The sequence below is a fragment of the Canis aureus genome, chromosome 2 (assembly GCF_053574225.1).
Source record: "Canis aureus isolate CA01 chromosome 2, VMU_Caureus_v.1.0, whole genome shotgun sequence".
NCBI lineage: Eukaryota > Metazoa > Chordata > Mammalia > Carnivora > Canidae > Canis > Canis aureus.
In genome coordinates, this window is record NC_135612.1 from 56,231,991 (window position 1) to 56,249,675 (window position 17,685).

At 46.5% G+C, this 17,685-nt stretch overlaps 1 protein-coding gene across 3 annotated transcripts in view; it reads left to right on the forward strand.

Annotated features, from left to right (window-relative positions):
• Positions 1 to 17,685, forward strand: part of ADAMTSL3 (ADAMTS like 3) — a 338,072-nt gene that overhangs the window by 39,541 nt on the left and 280,846 nt on the right. For all 3 annotated transcript variants that reach the window (XM_077874049.1, XM_077874059.1, XM_077874055.1), the window contains exon 3: positions 7,487 to 7,606. In XM_077874049.1, coding sequence (XP_077730175.1) covers positions 7,487 to 7,606 — 120 coding nt within the window. The remainder of the gene's footprint in view (positions 1 to 7,486; positions 7,607 to 17,685) is intronic.

Below are 17,685 nucleotides of genomic sequence, written 5' to 3' on the forward strand. Positions count from 1 at the left end.
TGGTTCACTTGATTTTCCCCCGTGGGCTCTGGGTGCAGACTGTAAGGTCCTATGTGCATCCAGGCCAGGAAGAACAACCCCCAGGGCCCTCCAGAGACAGTCTTTGCAGACTGTCCCCAGGGCCTGGGGCTTCCATCTGCTCTGTCTGCAAGGCACACTTCTAGACTCATCCAGTATGACCATTTGGAGGAGTGGTCCCAACCTCCCATCCAGATAGTGAACTTGCCCCTGCAGCTCTTGGTTGCTGTGAATCAAGATTGGCTTCCTGTGCATTAATATTCCAGGTAGGAACCTTAATAATTTTCTGCTAAGTGCTGGTGTTCTGAGTGGGATGCCTGCATTAGGGTCTCTAGGCCTTGCCCTCGTGAGTTTAGCCTTTGTCCCAACCTATGAAGATCTGTTGGGATATCAGTTCTTCTGTCTTCCATCTTTTTTTTTTTTTTAAAAGATTTTAGTATTCATATATTCATGAGACACACACACACACACACAGAGACAGAGAGAGTCTTCATGAGAGAGAGAGAGAGAGAGGGGGGGGGGCAGAGACATAGGCAGAAGGAGAAGCAGGCTCCATGCAAGGACCCCGATGTGGAACTTGATCCTGGGAATCTGGGATCAGGCCCTGAGTCAAAGGCAGATGTTCAACCGCTGAGCCACCCAGGTATCCCCATCTCCCATCTTCATGCCTTGTCTGTGTCACTGTAGATGTGAAGTATCTTAAGGTGTGTTTTGAGTCCTCACGTGGCCAACATGCAGACATCTGAAATGAGAGGACCGGAACTGGGTGGAGTCACCATCAGCCTGGAGACAGGCTCTTCTCAGCTTGGTAGAGGGCCCGGATCTCAGCTCTGTTCCTGCTCAGCCTTTGTGTGGCAGTGACAAAGATGCAGATAGAGGGCATGCTGCTCAAATTTGGGCTGATGTAAAGTGACGAGACAGTGATTGTGTATTCTGATAGATGGAATCAGGATCCAAAGTCTTGACGGGCTGGAGTAATGGGCTGGATCTAGAGGATGTGGACGATGGGGAACAGGGCAGTCTGGCTCTCAGAGTGCAGAGACATGGCTTTGCAGTGGCACGTGGGAAAAAGGCTTGGTGGCCTTCACTGACCACAAGTCTGTAGACTAGTGGGGTGGTGTTTGGCTGTGTGCACACTCTGGAGGGAGGTGCATGCTCCATGGGTATGCGCAGACCAAGTTGGGAGAAGTGTGTAAACTGGCTTATTGAATTTCAATGGGAATCACATGGTATTTTTTCTTAACTGGTGATTGCTTGACTTTTGAGGCACATGGGGCCCCATTTTCTAAATATAGGACACCCTCTTCACTCCTGCTTCTCTCTCCTTCCATTATATCAGCCAAACCTTTTGCTCAGTCCTGATAGGCATTCTCCCTCCTTACGGGGTACAGATGGAGGCCTGGGACGCTGAAATCTTGTCCTCGAATTGGCATTGCACAGCTACTTCCTCCTGCCAAAGTCAGAGCCTTCAGCTGGAGCGGGAGCTGGAGACACAGCTGCATCCCCAGGTCTCAGATTCATGGTCCCTGGAGGGACCATTTGGATTCCTTCTGACCCCATCCCTGGTGACTCGGCAGCTGCGGACAGTGGCTGGGGGATGATACATTTTGGCAGCTTCTCTCTGGGCCCTGGACCTGTGCCCTGGGAAGATTGCACACTTCCTGGCCCAGCTTTCCTCCCTCTGCCTTCCCTTCCACTCTTGCTACTCTATGGCCTGACCTTGCACGCAGCCGCTGGGCGTTCCTGTGCTCCTGGTCAAATCGCCTGCCCTCCTGCGTCTTGGTTTCTTCATGTGTGAAATGACACAAATGGCACCCACTCAAAACGAGATGAAATGAGACCCTTTTCACAAATCCCACCTCACAGTGGGTGCTGAGTAGGCTTGATTTCCTTTTTCCCTGGCTTTCTCTCTAGAGGGCCTCTCATGACTGCTTTGTTGGACGGTCAGAGATGCTGCAGGAGAAATGCTGCTCCTGGAGAGGGATTGGGATTCGAGTGACTCTGAAGTTGCTTGCATTTTGTAATCCTGGGACTCAGATGCTTCTGTGCTCAGACTCTGGAATTCAACTCAGAATGTGTGTGTTTGTGGGGGAGGGGCACTGCTCTCCTGGCATCCTCTCCAGCATCCGCCTGATGGATGCCCAGAGCACCTCATACCTCAACTGGGGAACAGAGGACCACTTCAGACACCACCAGTGTGGTGTCTGTGAACTCCCTAGATTCTGACAGATTCCTGTTGTCTTGGAAGGGAATGAGCTCCCCATCACTAAAGGTATTCAAGTAGAGACTGCAGGGCATCTAGCAGGATTCCTGAGCTAGACAGGCTGGATTAGATGACTGAGGGGGGTCTTTTCAGGTGCTGGGCTTTCATAATCGTGGGATGGCACAGTACACCTTTTCAAATTTCAGACAGCCATAGTTGGGCAACGTGACCTTGGTTTACCCTTGCTGCTATGGAGGGAAAGGACTTGGACTTGGATTGCACCAGAGCTTTAGAATCAAGTCTTCAATGATCAGATATTTACTCAGGAGTAAAGATTTTGATAAAAAGAGATGAGTATAAAATCTGCATTATTTTTCAGTAGTATCAAGGAGTGAGATGTGAGTGTAGAGAGAATCTATGGTAGCCCAGGGACTAATAACCTTGGACTCCTGCAGGTGGAACTGGGGTTGCTCTCTGGAGGAAGCACCCTGTCCTGGGTAGCTCAGGCCCTGCAGCCCACCTGTCCTTCCTCCTTTCTGCCCACACACCTGCTGTGGGGAATGGCAGATGTGATAGAGACACTCAACTCTGCCTTGGGGAACAAAATGCAACACCTCAGTGGGCCTGGGAGGAGAGACAGAAGCCTGGGGTAGGAATAAAATGTAGGGCTAACATTCCTCATTTTACCCAACCTGAATTTAAGCAGAGCAAAGAAAGCTTATTGGAGCTAAATGTCTGTAGCTGTTTTTAATAGTATGGAAACACAGTCAAAATACCCTGAATGCAGGGAAGTGTTGTGGTGTTACTAAAGGAACCTTTGGAGGATTGAATGTACACCAGGCTCAGGACATCCCACCATACCATGGAAAGCGGCTGTTTGGGGGGAAATGTGGGCACAGGCTCTTTCATCTGTAGGGCAGCTGCAGAGGGGCCCGGGAAGGAAAGCCAGCTTGGAGATGGGAAGTGGAGTGATAGACATGGGTGGGTGACTTTGGGACCCAGTAGAAGGATGTCACAGGAATAAGCATAGGGAAGATGGATGGAGGATCGAAGTCAGGGGGTGTAGCATGGTGGAGACCTACATGGACCAAGGGCTCTCATCTTTATGAAACCCAGACTCTCCATTCAGTTTGAACCCATTCCTCTGTCTTCTTAAGAGCCCCACTCTTGCAGTTCTCTCTCTTGTCGCCTCCATGGTCTCTCTTACCACTAGATGATTCCCATAACCAAGCACACAAGCTCTCGTTCCTCCAATCTTTAAAAATTCTGCCCATACTTCCACCTTCCCTCTAGCTTACCTTTTCTTCCTCTTCTTCTGTCCAGTTCCCAAACCCATTCCCGTGGTCCCTGCTCCTCCCCTGTACCTACTCTTGTCAAGGTCAACAATGACCTCCTGTTGCCACACCCAGGGGACCCTCCTCCAGCCTCATCTTATTCAATCTCTCAGGGACATTCAAGGTAGTTGGCCACTCTCTTTGATGCTGAATGCTTCCATGACTCAATATTTCTCTTTTTTTTCCCTCTTCATTCTTCTCTAAATGATTACCAGTTTTCACCTCTTTGGCTTGCTCCTTCTCTACTCACCTTCAGACATTAGAATTATCAAGGGCCCCAGACAAAACCCTCTTATCTGCCAAACTCTTTCTCCAGGGCGGGTCTTTTCAGGTAGGATGACTATGAATACATGAGTATGTATGTAAGAAAATGTCAATGATGACTTCCAAATCTCTGTCTTCAGCCTTAGGCCACCCTTCTGGGCTCCAGACTTGTGTATTCAACACCCAACTCAAGCTCTCCATATGGATGTCTCATAGGCATCTCAAACTTCACGTGACTTGAACAGAACTATCACCTCTTTGTCCCTCTCATCTTACCAGGCCTGAGCATCCCTGGCATTCTATTATAACCTGTTGCTCAAGCCAAAACCCCAGAAATTATCCTTGATTCTCCCTTCTTCTCTCCCATCAGCAAGTGTTGAATGTTCTACTTCTTGTCCATCCTGCTCTCCCCTTTTCTACCACCATCATCCTTGTCCAAGGAATCATCCCTTCTCACCTGGGTTAGTGCAACAGCCCTCCAACTGGTCTCTGTGGTTCCATTCTTGCCACCTTCTAACCCAGCCTCCATGATGTGGTAGTATTTGAGATACACCTGGTGGTTCTCTAACCCTTGCCTGGGCCTGCAGTGCTCTACACGTCCTGCCTCTTCCATTCTTCTTTCTCTCCCTTTCCTGCTGCTCTCTTCCTTGTGCATCTTGGATCAGCCTCACTCACCCCCTTTCTTTCTGAAGACTCAACTTTATCTGCATATCACCCTACTTATTTCCTTTATGGTACTTAGAGCTTTGTCTTGTTTACAAATTTATTTACTTATCATCTCTCTCTTCTCATTAGAATGAAACCTCCATAAAAATAAGGACCTTATCTTTCTTGTTCCTCATTGTAGCCATAGCTCTTAGAATGGTTCCAGGCATTAGTAGGTGCTCAGTAAATACATGTGGAACATGTGGTCAGCTAAATATAAAGCATTGTATTAGAAGGCCCCCTGCAAAAATAAAAATAAAAATAAAATAAAAAATAATAAAAAAAGAAGGCCCCCTGCATTCAGGGAGCTATCTTTAGGTGATGACCCTGGGCTGCTTCCAGCACCCACCCTTTGGAAATGGGAGCTGTGTCTTCGCACATAGCCTCTCATGGACTCCAGGCCTGGCTTTGGCTCTGTGGTGTGTGACAAGTCTCTGTAGGCATTTAAAATTATGATTCTATGAATTCTAAATGCAACAGAGGCAAATCACAACTACAGCAACTACATTTTACGGAGTATTTGCTAGGCATGTTGGTAACCAGTTTATATGAACTGTCTTAAGATGAAATCCAGGGGCATCTGGGTGGCTCAATGGTTGAGCATCTGCCTTCTGCTCAGGTCGTGATCCTGGGGTCCTGGGATTGAGTCCTGCATCGGGCTCCCTGTGGGGAGCCTGCTTCTCCCTCTGCCTTTGTCTCTGCCTCTCTCTCTCTGTCTCTTATGAATAAATGGATAAAATCTTTAAAAAATGATGAAAAAAATCGTTGTCTTGTAGTCATGTAGAATTTCCCCTGAGGTTTACCTACATGTATTTCTCTTTGGTGAGAATAATTGGACTTTGACACATACTCAAACTTGCTAGGAAAATATACACAGAAGTAAGAAGTTTTATTGTTAAATTCACCTCCTATTTTCACATGGACATTTTTATTCCTGTCTCACTTTTTTTTTTAAGCCTGATAAAATTTTAAGATTGGAAAAGCAGGTCAGAAAGCAGAAGGCAATCAGCTATAGCTACAGTCAAGCCTAGAGTCTGTCATATTTCCCCCCTATGCTAATAACTACCAAAAAGTGAAAGCAGGAGTCCTGGAGAGATTTTTTTGCTTTTTCTGGGGTTGCATGTTGAGATCTATAAAACAGCACCACAACGTGTGAGAGCCACGTTGTCTCTGTGGGGTCTGCAGTATTAGCCTCTCTTCCTTTCCTTCCCGGACCACTTAGCAGTAATCTCCAGCAATCATCAGAGCACTGACTGGCCAGGTGGGATAGATTCATTCTGTGCCTCTGGTGGGGCCTAGACAGACTTCCCTGCCAGAGTCTTGACACCCTGGCACTGCTGCGGGCTGCAGGTGACCCCAGTGATTTCTGGAGCAAGCTTCCCCCCATAGAAGGTGGCATAATAGAGAAAACCTGCACAGAACACGGTGCTGGTCTGAACACTGAGATGACAGGCCTGTGTCAAGGGAGACTTTTCTGCTTACCATGCAGAACGTTTGCAGGGGATTGCCCTGTTTTCCTCACTGCAGATCGGAGTAACCTGGACTCACGCAAGCCACTCAGAGGGCTGGCAAGGGAGGTATGGACTGTGTGGCTCTGGGAAGATTCCTGTCGTTCACAGGGTGCAGAAACCCTTGTGTGGATGAAATTTAATAAAAAACTTCTGAAGTTTTAGGAACCTTCTAGTGCCATCCAAAACAGAGAGTTATCTGTTCTCTGTGCCTTCCCAAAGCTATCAGATACCAATTTCACTTTTTAAAGTGCAGTGTTCGAATGGGTGTTTTGCTTGAACTGAAGTTCCTGCTGAGGTTTTAAAAGGTGACCATTGAGCGAGCAGAGATATTTGAGGGGTACTTTTACTCCTCACTCTTTCCATTTGCAGAGTGTTTTCCTCAGAGTAGCACCTGTGTCCTCTTTCTTTGATTCTTACTCCTTCCCAAGCAGGGGGAGTGAGGTACCCTTTTGATGGTAGAGTCGGTGATCTGTGTTCCTGGACCAGATGGGTCTGCACTCGGGGGTGAGGGGGGTGCTCCTCCATCTCCTTTATCTCTTTCTTCCTTGTCAACCAGTCAAGGTAGTGATCCTAGTAAGCCCTCTTCATGCTCCAACTTTTCCTGGTTGGGCTCTTCCAGGCTGCAGGTGATGATGGCAAGTGATGCAGGTGATAGCAAGCGATGGCAGCAAGTCCCCTGGGCTGTTGGACCCACCCATAGTCTCCAGGAGATGATTCTTCTCCCTGACCCCCCTCAACCCTGACAACGGGGGCTTAGTCTAATGACTCAGATGCCAGTGCTTGAGCTTTCCGTGAACCAAATGGAGCCTTTCTGTAAAAGCCATGTTTATTTCATCTTGGATTTTTCTATAAACATCCAAAGCATTATGAGAAAAAAATTCTCAAAGGAAATATGCCAAAACAATTAAAAGTGGTTATTAGAGGTTGAAGGGATTATGGGGTACTTTTTATTTTCTTTTGTGTTCATCTGGATCTTCAAAGGTTTCCATGGTGAATGTACGTTTCTTTGGTAGTGCGGAAAAAAGCTTTTTTCTTACTCCTTCACCAAACAAAGCAGGAAGGAAGAAAGGAAAGAAGGAAGGAGTGAAAAGGGAAGAAGGGAGGAAGGAAGGAAAAGAAAGAAAGTCTGGAAGCAATGGATTTGCAACAATAGCACTTAAGTTAACTGTCCTATAGCTGAATCTTGGGGATGGTTGTGGGAATGGGGAGTGGAAGGGGGTAGGTGTCAGGGAGCACATACTGTGCATACCAGTTTGAGGGGGACCAGCAGGATGTCCTAGCCTAGCAGGGTCTCACGCAGACCCATCTCACCTTGGCCTTGAGCAAGGTCACTTCCCTTCTTGGTACATCCTTCAGCAGGGCGATGCCCTGGGAATCGCCCTGCCATAAGGACTGCCTGCCAGGGGGTCCTCATGGGGCCTTATTTGTAACCCGGTGACTTTACCTTTCAGACCACAGCAGAGAAGTCCCCTGGAGCCTACTTCCTTCCTGAGTTTGCACTCTCCCCCCAGGGAAGTTTTCTTGAAGACACAACGGGTGAACAGTTCCTCACCTACCGCTATGATGATCAGGTAAGAACCTCCTAAAAGAGCCTACCTTTGGCTTTGCCATTTGCCAGTGGGCAGGAAACAGTTTCTCAAAAATAATTTCAAAATAATTATGTTTTTCCCTCCTTGGCACAACTAGTACAATAAGCCATTGACTCTCTGGAAGGATCCCAGATCTCTGGGCTGCCCATGCCTGCATACAATTTCCTATACAATGTGTGGTTCTTGCTCTGGTTGGGATGTCAGCTTGAATCACTTTTTCTTATTCTTATTTTTATTGGAAATCTATGATGGATTCATTCATTTTAGTGATCACCAAATTTATTTATTATCTGAAATCATACAGGACTATTGTTTTCTGAATAAGCCTTCCTTTCTTTGCCCTTCTGGCGTTTGCTTCGTTTCTTTCACCAGTGCCAAATGGATTTTTTTTTTTGTCCACTTTGCAGAAAGGAACAAGGTAGGTGTGCCTCTGTGTGTGTGTGTGTGTGTGTGTGTGACACACTGGAGCTCATGGCAGCTCACCAGAGAACAAGGCTGTGCTTGGCTGAGGCATGGAAGCTGGGCCCGTGGGACTGGTTCCCTTCTACTCCAGCTCATGTTGATGCCTTAACTGCATGAAGGGTTGTATGTGTCTGAAATTACTCACAACTTGTTTGAAGCAAAGCATGTCCACTCTGCCAAATGCAGAGGTGAGGCCTGAATTCATGAGGCAGTAGGGTGAGACTTATGGGGATGGACGTATGGGCAGTGAGGGGATGGAGGACTTGGGTGGTCCTGGCAGAGCTTGGCACCTACAGGGCCAGGTGCAGATGCAGAATGGGGTGAGAATGTCTCCTCAGGGCACATGATGGTGTAGAGCAAGGTGGCCCAGTGACCGAGAGTACTCTTCTGTGTGGTCAAGGCCTGATTGCAGTAGGCTAGTTAGGGAGTGAAAGGTGCTTCTCAGGAGTGGCAGCTCTGGGTTGGCATGTGGGCAGGTGTGAGATGTGATAATAGGGTGCGGGCCTGGCTGTGGGCAAGCTGGGCAGGCAGAGCTCTGGAGATGAGGTGAGAGTTACCAGCCTGGTGAGGGAGGCTGAGTCTGGTGCAGAGGGTGGCAGGAATGGTGGTCTGTCCCCAGCACCCTGCATCCCAACTTGGGGGAGGCCCCATTCTTTCCATCCTCCAGGCTGCTGCTGAGCAGTCTGCACTTGGGACATTTGGGTCTGCACCTGGAGTTGGGGTGAGGGGCAGGCTATGAACACAGGGTCCCAGCTGTGTGCAGGGAGCTACCCAGGTGCTCAGGAGCAGTGGTGAGAGGAGACCAATTTTTAATAAAACTTTTCAAGGTGCAATTAGTTTTCCAAGTATCTTGATGAGCGTGTGTGTGAATTGTTGCTGTGGGAAGCAGAAGGGGGGCAATCCCACGTTAATGTAACCAAGCCCAGTTATACTTCGGATGGGCATTGGGACCCAGCTGCTAGTGGGGTCTAAGCTATCATTAAGTTGGTTTCTATCCTTCTCCCCAGTGGATTTTTATGGGGCCTGTAATTTATGGCTGCTTTTAATTGAGAGATCAATGATCCAGCAGGTTTTGGTGTGAGAACTTCAGGGAGCTAATTGAGAGGGCAGTAGAGGATAAAAGAGGGTGTCTGGAAAATCATGAGCTACGTACTGTTTAATTAAAGAGTGGTTAATGCCTTCTCCACGTCCTAAGGACACGCTGTATTTATATTTAATATAATAACAATATACAAGCTAGAAAAAGAGGAAAATAAGCCCCTTCAGCCTTTTCAAAAGGCCTAAAGGAGATCATCAAAGTGTGTGGCATGCTGTGGAAATTTTGCCCTGAAACACGGTGTTCCAAAAAGCCCCAGTGAATAGCACCTGAAAACATTCTGTATCCTCCCTATTGTGTGTTTCTCTTAAAGTCAGATGATAACAAGTCAGCAATAGGGCCTGCTTTCTGCTGGCAAAGGCAAAGGAAACAAGAGACACGGGCCTTTGTACCAAACTAGGTGTATCTCCTAAATGAACTCTAGAACACACTCTTCTAGAGAGAGTCCATCACCCTGGGCCTTGGTCTTCTTTTCCTCTTAATGCCGAGCATGCAGCCTGCATTGTACTGGCAGGACCCTCTCTGGCAGAGGGAAAAGAAAATGAGTCTAGCGTTACCCAGCTTGAAAAATCTCCTGGCCCTGCAGCACACAATGAAATGTGCAGACCAATTAGGGGCACAGGCTCTGGAGTCAGATTGTGTGGGTTTTGAATCCCGCTTCTGACTCTTGACTTCCTATGTGACTCTGGGCATGCTACTTTGCTTCACACTTCACGCTTCCTGTGTGAGATGGAGATGTGGATGGCATCTACCCCGAGGAAATGCTGTAAGGATGAAAGGAGGTCATTCATCTAAGTCTCTCTGCATAGGGCCTGGTGCATGTAGGCATGTGATCCAGCTATTGTCAGGACTCATATGATTTGCAAAGACCCTTTTTGGAGCATCTCAGATATCCTTATGCTGAAGGAAAGGAGGAAGCATATTCTTCACTCTCATCAGGGACCTCACACAATAATTAATTAAATTAATTAATTAAAATGGATTTTTAATTAATTTTTTGTGGAGGTATAACATGCATATAAAAGTACACACATACAAAGTATGGAATTTGATGAACTTTTAAATATCTGTGTAATCACCATCCAGATCAGTAAACAGCGTGTCCAACTCCTAGGAAGCTCCATATACCTCCACCAAAGAAGTATCACCCTTCTGACTTCTGTCAGTTGTGCTTTTTATTTTGAATTTTACATGAATGGAGTCACATCGCATGTACCCAGATGTGTCTGGCCTCTCTCAGACAGCATTATGCCCGAGAGAGTTGACAAGTTGGCCTATCCCATGTACTTTAGGGTTTCATGTCCATAAATTATATTCTTTGGAACAAATTGTCTTGTATTGGAACATGCAGCAGCACATTGAGTGGCATGTGACATTGGTCCCTGCATGGGAATTCCCAGGCTGACGCTAAAGGGTTTTCAGGGCTGTCCTTCTGTCGCTGTGCAGAGTCCACATCTGGAGAGTGGTGGGGACAGGTGTGTGGTGTCACCCCTGTCACACTCAGCAGCTGCTGGGATCCACAGACTCTGTCCTGGCCAGAAACAGGCGCTGGTCTGTGTGAGCAGCCACTGGGCAGCGTCTGCAATGTCATGGGGTGCATGTACCCAGTTGAGGCGCTTGTAGATTTGCACAGAGGCCTCGTTCTGCTGGCAGAGCCACCTGAAGCCAGAGCAACAGAGAACTTATGCTGTCGAGGCTGCTGTCTGGTTTCTGAAGTTATAGCATCAGGAGTGGGTTGCCAGGGATTCTCCTATCTACAAAATCCTCATTGGATAAAAATGGGGAGCAAGCAGGTAGAGGAGAGATGTTTGCTGTCTTCAACAGATCTCTTAGGACTTTTTTGAGTATTTTTTCTTGGCCTGCTTTCAGGAGGACCTGTAAGGTCACTCTTCCAACATCTCCTAGATTAGGTGTCTGGAAAACTAATAACCCCGAGGCCAGTAAAGCACAGCTGTGATGTAGGCTGTGTTTAATGAGTCACATAAAAGGCACAGTGTGGATTCTGCAGGGGCCGAGGCAGCTTCTGGAGCAGACGGCAGGGCCGAAGTGGGCGGGGGAGCGGTGCGGCTCAGTGCAAATGGGACTAGTCAGGCAGCCTTCGTCTTGCTTCTGCTGCTAATGAGCTTGTAATTTAACATAGGTTTTCAGCATCTTTGGACCTCAGATTCGCCATTTGTTTTGAAAAACAAAGTGGTCGTGTTTCATGATCTGAATGCCTTCCACTCTGGAACAATCTGTTGGTTTTTTTTTTTTTTGTTTTTTTTTTTTTTGAAACTATAGCTAGCATAGCCTGCATTACAGAGTGTTAATTGGATCATTCTGATTATTGAGGCCTTGTTGCCAGAGGTGCAGTAAACTGTTACTTAGAGAATCATAGAATTTTATAGCTGGCACAAACCTTGGCTCAAATGCCTGATTTTATGAATGAAGGAACCATAGACTCTGGATATGAAGTGACCGACTCAAGAACACCCAGATGATTGTTTGAAACAATGAAGACTATGGCACACCAACCTCAGCCATCTAGCTGCTTCTCTCAAAAGAATCCCCCAGAAAATGATCTTCTTTTCTAAAAATCCTGCTTTCACCATAGTCAACAGACCTCAGTAGACCTAAGGAAAGGATTTCATATTACTGAGCTGCTTCCTTAGCAACTTCTTGACTTGATTCCTTCAGGAGTTAAGAATTATCTACCTGATGGCATTTTTTTTTTTTTTTTATTCAAGAGAGAGAGACAGAGGCAGAGACACAGGCAGAGGGAGAAGCAGGCTCCATGCAGGGAGCCTGATGTGGGACTCGATCCCAGGTCTCCAGGATCACACCCCAGGCTGCAGGCGGCGCTAAACCCCTGTGCCACCGGGGCTGCCCTACTCTGATGGCATTTATAAGTGTAATTATTATCACACTAGGAATGACTTTTTTTTTTTTTTTTTTCAGAGTTTGGGTGGAACATGGTAGCCTAAGTGAAAATGGCACTGACTTCCCATTAAGTGAGCGTATCCTTGCAGGGGCAGCATCCTGATGTTGGATTGCTTCAGTCGTACAAGGTAGTTAACACGTGTTCATTTGGGACAATGAGCAAAGGGTTTGTGGTTCAAAGACTTGTTAGTTAGCCAGCCTCTGCGGTAAATTCTTTTGTCATTCCTCATGTAGTTTTGGAGTTGATTCTGCAGAGGACCTGTTCACAGGCGAACAGCTGAATGTGGGCCAGGTCTAGGGAGCAGAGTCTTGAATTCTGCAGTTGGTTTGATTGGGGTGGGCCTCACTTTCGGCCTGTGTCTCTTTCTGGGAAAGAGGGTGGCAAGTCTTCATCCTTACCTCCAATTCACAGAAGCCTTAAATTTGGAACCTCAGAAGTTTATTATGGGGATGGATACAAAAGTCTGTTCTAGGTGTAGTCTTTCTTGGTTGGAAGTCATTTCTTTCTTTCTCTTTTTTTTAAGTTAGCAAAACTCAGGGTGCCTCGGTGGCTCAGTTGGTTAAGCGTCTCCTTTTGGATCAGGTCATGATCTCAGGGTCCTGGGTTCGAGCCCCTAATTGGGCTCCCTGCTCAAGAGGAGTCTGCTTCTGCCTTGTGCTTTCTGTCTCTCAAATAAATAAAATCTTTTTTAAAAAGTTAGCAAGACCCTTTGTTTTGCACAAATAATCTTTAATTTTTGTGTTTTATTTTTTAGTATGTGTTAGGTACAGGGAAATGTGGAAGGTGCATCTTTCTGGACCTTGTGGATTGCTAAAATACATTTCCTCTTATGGGTAGCCATAGTGGAATAAAAGGAGGTCAAGTGCACTTAAAAATTAGGATCCATGTTCATTTTCCTAAGGTCAGTGTGCTTTGTGTGTGTACATGTTGGTGTAATGTCAACCTTGGTAGCTTTAGGATATGAGACATCAAAAGGCAGAACAAACTTTAATTATTTGGACTCTAGGCATGTGGGACCAGGCTGCGTGGGTTTGGACTTTGCTAAAATTAACTCAGGATAAATTCTGATGTAAGCTTGCAGCTGGTTAGAGAATGCCTTGATCTCATGTTATAGAGGTCCTTGTACACCTGTTTGTACCCATCATCCCTTCTCTGCGGTCACCTTCTCTATCCTGTGGACTCCACGTAAGGAACCCCTACTTTGTCTCTTACTGCCCACGTTTAAGTGGATTCAAAACTTTTTTTCAAGTTAAAAATTCTGTCACCTATACTGATCTACCATTGCTTTTGGTGACTTGATTTTCAAATTCTTACTGTCTCCTGCTACTTCCTCCTGTTCATTTTAGCTTTTAAAACCTGACTTCTAGTACCACCCTCCCCCTGCCCCAGCCTCACCCTCAGGCAGGCATCCTTTTTAAGAATTTCAGTTACTTTCCGGAAGTCAGATCCAGACTCTCACGTGACTCATTCTATGTTTGTAAAATTCTGTCTTTGTAAAATCCTAAGGCATTATGACGCTCTGGATGGAGTCACGGTTGACTCTTCTCTTTCCTTCCTTGGATGCCACTGACCGCCTATTTGTGTGATTTCTCGTTTCAAAATGCCTCTCCAATTTGTTTTTCCTCTACTATTTCCATTGCCAGGGAGGCAGAGGGCTGGATCTGTGGCCCTGACAGGCATCTGGAATTGTAGCAAGTCAGAGTTGGAAGGACGTCTAGGGATTCTGTTTTTTCAGGTGAGGAATCCGAACCCCAGAGAGGAACAGGGTCTTACCCAAGATCACACAGCCAGGCGGTAGCAAAGCCAAGTGCCTGTTCTTTGCTCTTAAGCTCAGTTAAGACATTTTTACATCTAATCTGTGGGAAGGAAAAGTATGAGAGAAATGTTTGAATGAATTTTTAATACTAGTAGTAGCAATAATATATTAATAATGAAGTCTTTGTGTAGTCTCATTTCTAAACTTCTCTTAAAAGTCTTTTTTATTCTACTATTATGACAAACCTAATTTTCCTTTTCCGTATTGTAACTATTGATTTATGCATTTTTTTTCTAAGGAGAAGAAATCTGTTTGCTGTGAGTACATCTTTCTCAAAGTAACTTCTTCTGAACTTTTCATGAATATCTTGGCGAGGAGCTTCATTGTGGTTAAACTGTTGGCAGGCCTCAGAAATATCACTTGACATTTCCAAGTTATTTATGTAATAGTTTTTAACTTGGGAAGTGTATACCAACTTCTGAAATTTCTGGTGGAAGATGATATAGATGCAGCCCTTGAATGTATAGGGTATTGTCAGCTCCTGCCCCCAATCAAAACGAGTGTTCACATATTCTCCAGATAGGAGAGTTTCCGTGTTGTTTCTGGCCTGTGTGTATAATGTTTTTAAGCAGCATGCCATTTGAGCTTGAATAGCTCATTCCTTTGTTAGTGAGTAATCTTGGTCAAATGTAGTTATGCTCCTTAAATATTCCAAAGATTTAGCGATCTAATGAGAAGGCGAGCTCATGGTCTATTAGGAGAGGACAAGAATACGTTAATTGGGATAACTTATAGTCTGTTCTCAGTTCAGGCACAGAGCAAATACATGAACGTTGCACATGAGGCAGTACATGCTGTTCTGATCAGCTTTGGCACACACGAACTCTGAATTTCATTATCATTGAGCTTTTAGCAGATCAGCTATTTCTCAAGCATGAAAGAATAGGGTCTGTTATTGGAGACTCAATGTCCAGCTTTTGAAGTATGCAGACACTTTCCTGTCCTAACGCTGTCTTCCTAGACTCATTTTTTTGGGGTACCATGTGATATTTTTAAATCACTCTCACCAAGTGGATATGAATGATGTGTACTGGGTGATGAAGGTCAACAGTCCCAGATGCAGCTTTCCCACCAAGTCTCTCCCTGCGGTCATGAGTGCTGAGAGACCCATCCTATCCTGACAAAGCCCTTGATGCTTGTGCTCAGTTGTCCCTTCTGTCTGAGATCAGGCCAGTCCCTGCTCGGAGATGTTCCGTCTTTAAGCACTGGGAGACTAGGTCACTTCAAGCAACCCCACTGTGTCATCCTCACTCCTTAAATGAAAGTGAGTGTGCCCAACCTCTCTTCTCTGCTCCCAAACATGTGTTCCTCTGCAGTGTGCACCAGGGCTTTCTTTCCCTGTGGCATGGCAGAGGGAGTGGTTTGGTTGTGTCTGCCATCGGCAAAGTGCAGGGCACAGGACAGGGAATTGGACTTGCAGCCTTGCCATAAGGATGGGGAATAATGGCAGGTGGAGGCGGGATGGAGCCATGCCGTGTCTTTCTTTTGTCAAAGAGAAGAAACAAAACAAAGGTGAGTTGATTTGCTGGCCAGGGGAGAGAGAGCCATGTCAGGCAGGAAAAGACATTGCTGATCCTCTCCAAGCTGGAATGGGAAGAGCTGGATGTAGAGGCAATGATGGAATTTATTCCCTATCATGAGGGATTTCAAGCATTATGTTTTGATTGGCTTATTTGGAGTTTGGAAATGTTTCCTTTGGTTGGGCCAATTCTGGCTTCCATCGCTAAAGCGGAGGCATGGCTTGCAAAGCACCTCCTGACAGGCTAAGGCTCTGTGCGGCTTGGGTCATTCTGTGGACACTTTTGTCTGCTCCCATGTGGAGCTTTGTCTCTCCAGACCGTATTTTCTTGGATCTGGACTTGGGGGACCCGAGGCATCTTTGAGGCCTCAGATGGCGGGAAAAATGCTCTGCCATGTGGATTCCTGGGGCCAGGTGGAAAAGTATCTTGAAAGTGTCTGTTGTGTTACCCTCTATATTGTGTTATCTTTTACACTACTCTGAATATTAGTCTTATGTAAGCTTCTATATGGTGGCCAGCCATCCTGGTTTTCCCAGAACTGAGATGGTCCAGCAAACTGGAACAGTTGGTCATCCCACTTTGCAGACCAGACATTACTGTCCACCCTTGGGCTGCGGTTACTAAATGGGATTGGTAGTCCTGAGATGGGGTGCTGCTGGCTGCCATGCTTGGTAGGACATTCCAAGGGCAAGTAGGGGGCAAGTGTGTAGCTGTTAGGGATGCCCCACTTGGATGCTCTCTGGAAACTGCCTTCCAGTGAATTTCCAGGCCTGCTTTTATTAAGGAAGCTTTCATGTGTCCTTTCCTGTGGCTCTTCTCCAATGGCAGCCTCTGCACAAACTGTCCCAGTTCTTGGAACATCGCCCTCTGCTTCCCTCCCCCTCCCCTGGCATTTCTGCTGAGCTGTTTATCTTCCAGCTCAATTATGACTTTGTCAGGGAAGTCCCTTGATTCCACCCTCACCTTCATTTCCCACCCAGGTAAGACTCAGTCTGCATTACTTGCTTACATCATTTCCTGCCTCCTGAGCAGACTGTGACCTTCCTGGGTGGTGGAGGAGGGAGTGAGGAGAGAAGGCGGGTGTGGTCATAGAGGTTACTTGGTCAATTTGAATTTCTAGTGCTAGTCTGGGTGACTTCTGTATCCAAACAGCAAACCCTGTGGGGCTGCTGCATCATGTACTGTTCCAAGAAAGCACAGTCCAGGATCTGAGGTTTGGAGCACTTTCTGCTGAGCCTCCTGTCCCTGGGGTCAGCAGTGATAGTCCTGGACAGTGACTGATGGCCTTTAATATTGCCTCCCAGAAACTGTTTCAATTTCTTCGTCATTCTGCACATACACAATGGTCTTGGACAGGTTTCTACTTCTGAAAGTTAATAATGTGTGGCTGCTTTTTAAAAATTTTATTCTATTTTTTTTTAATTTATGATAGTCACACACAGAGAGAGAGAGGCAGAGACACAGGCAGAGGGAGAAGCAGGCTCTATGCACTGGGAGCCCGACGTGGGATTCGATCCCGGGTTTCCAGGATCGCGCCCTGGGCCAAAGGCAGACGCCAAACCGCTGCACCACCCAGGGATCCCTGTGCGGCTGCTTACATGAGTACATTTGAGTTATGTAGAAATTAATGAATATTACATACACCTCCCTTCCCAGAGCCAGGTTGAAATAATGAAGTACTTTCTCCATCAGTTCTTCCCTCACCCCCTTGGAGGTTGTCCCATTGATTCCCTGTCCTCTGGCCCCAGCACAGTGGTTATTTCCTCCCCTGCCCCTGCCCACAGGCTCTGAGCCCCTTAGGGGCAGGGGCGAGGTCTTCTCATCATTATGCTCTCAGATCTGACTCACAGCCTGGCACATAGTAGATGCACAGTGAACATTTGCTTGTTGAAAGTTCTATCCCTTGTGTGAAACCTTAAGTGGGTCCCATTTGTCCCCTCTTCTGAGATAGCTCAACCCTTAAACAGTGTTCGTGTCACTACATAGCTTGGCCTGGGCTACCTGGCTCCTCTAATCCTTCATTTCTTTTCATGTGCCCAGCGCCCTGAGCAAACTGCACTTCCTGCCCTTTCCATCCTCCACCTGTGGTCAGCCCCTTGGGAAGAAATCAAGTCTATCTTGATTCCTTGCTTGTGTGTATGTGTGTTCATTTCTGTTTTTTACTCTACCTGAAACTGTGGAAAGAACTTCTTTCCAAACACCGATAATCTGGAGATTTGGTTGGAGAATCAGATTGTTTTGTTGGGG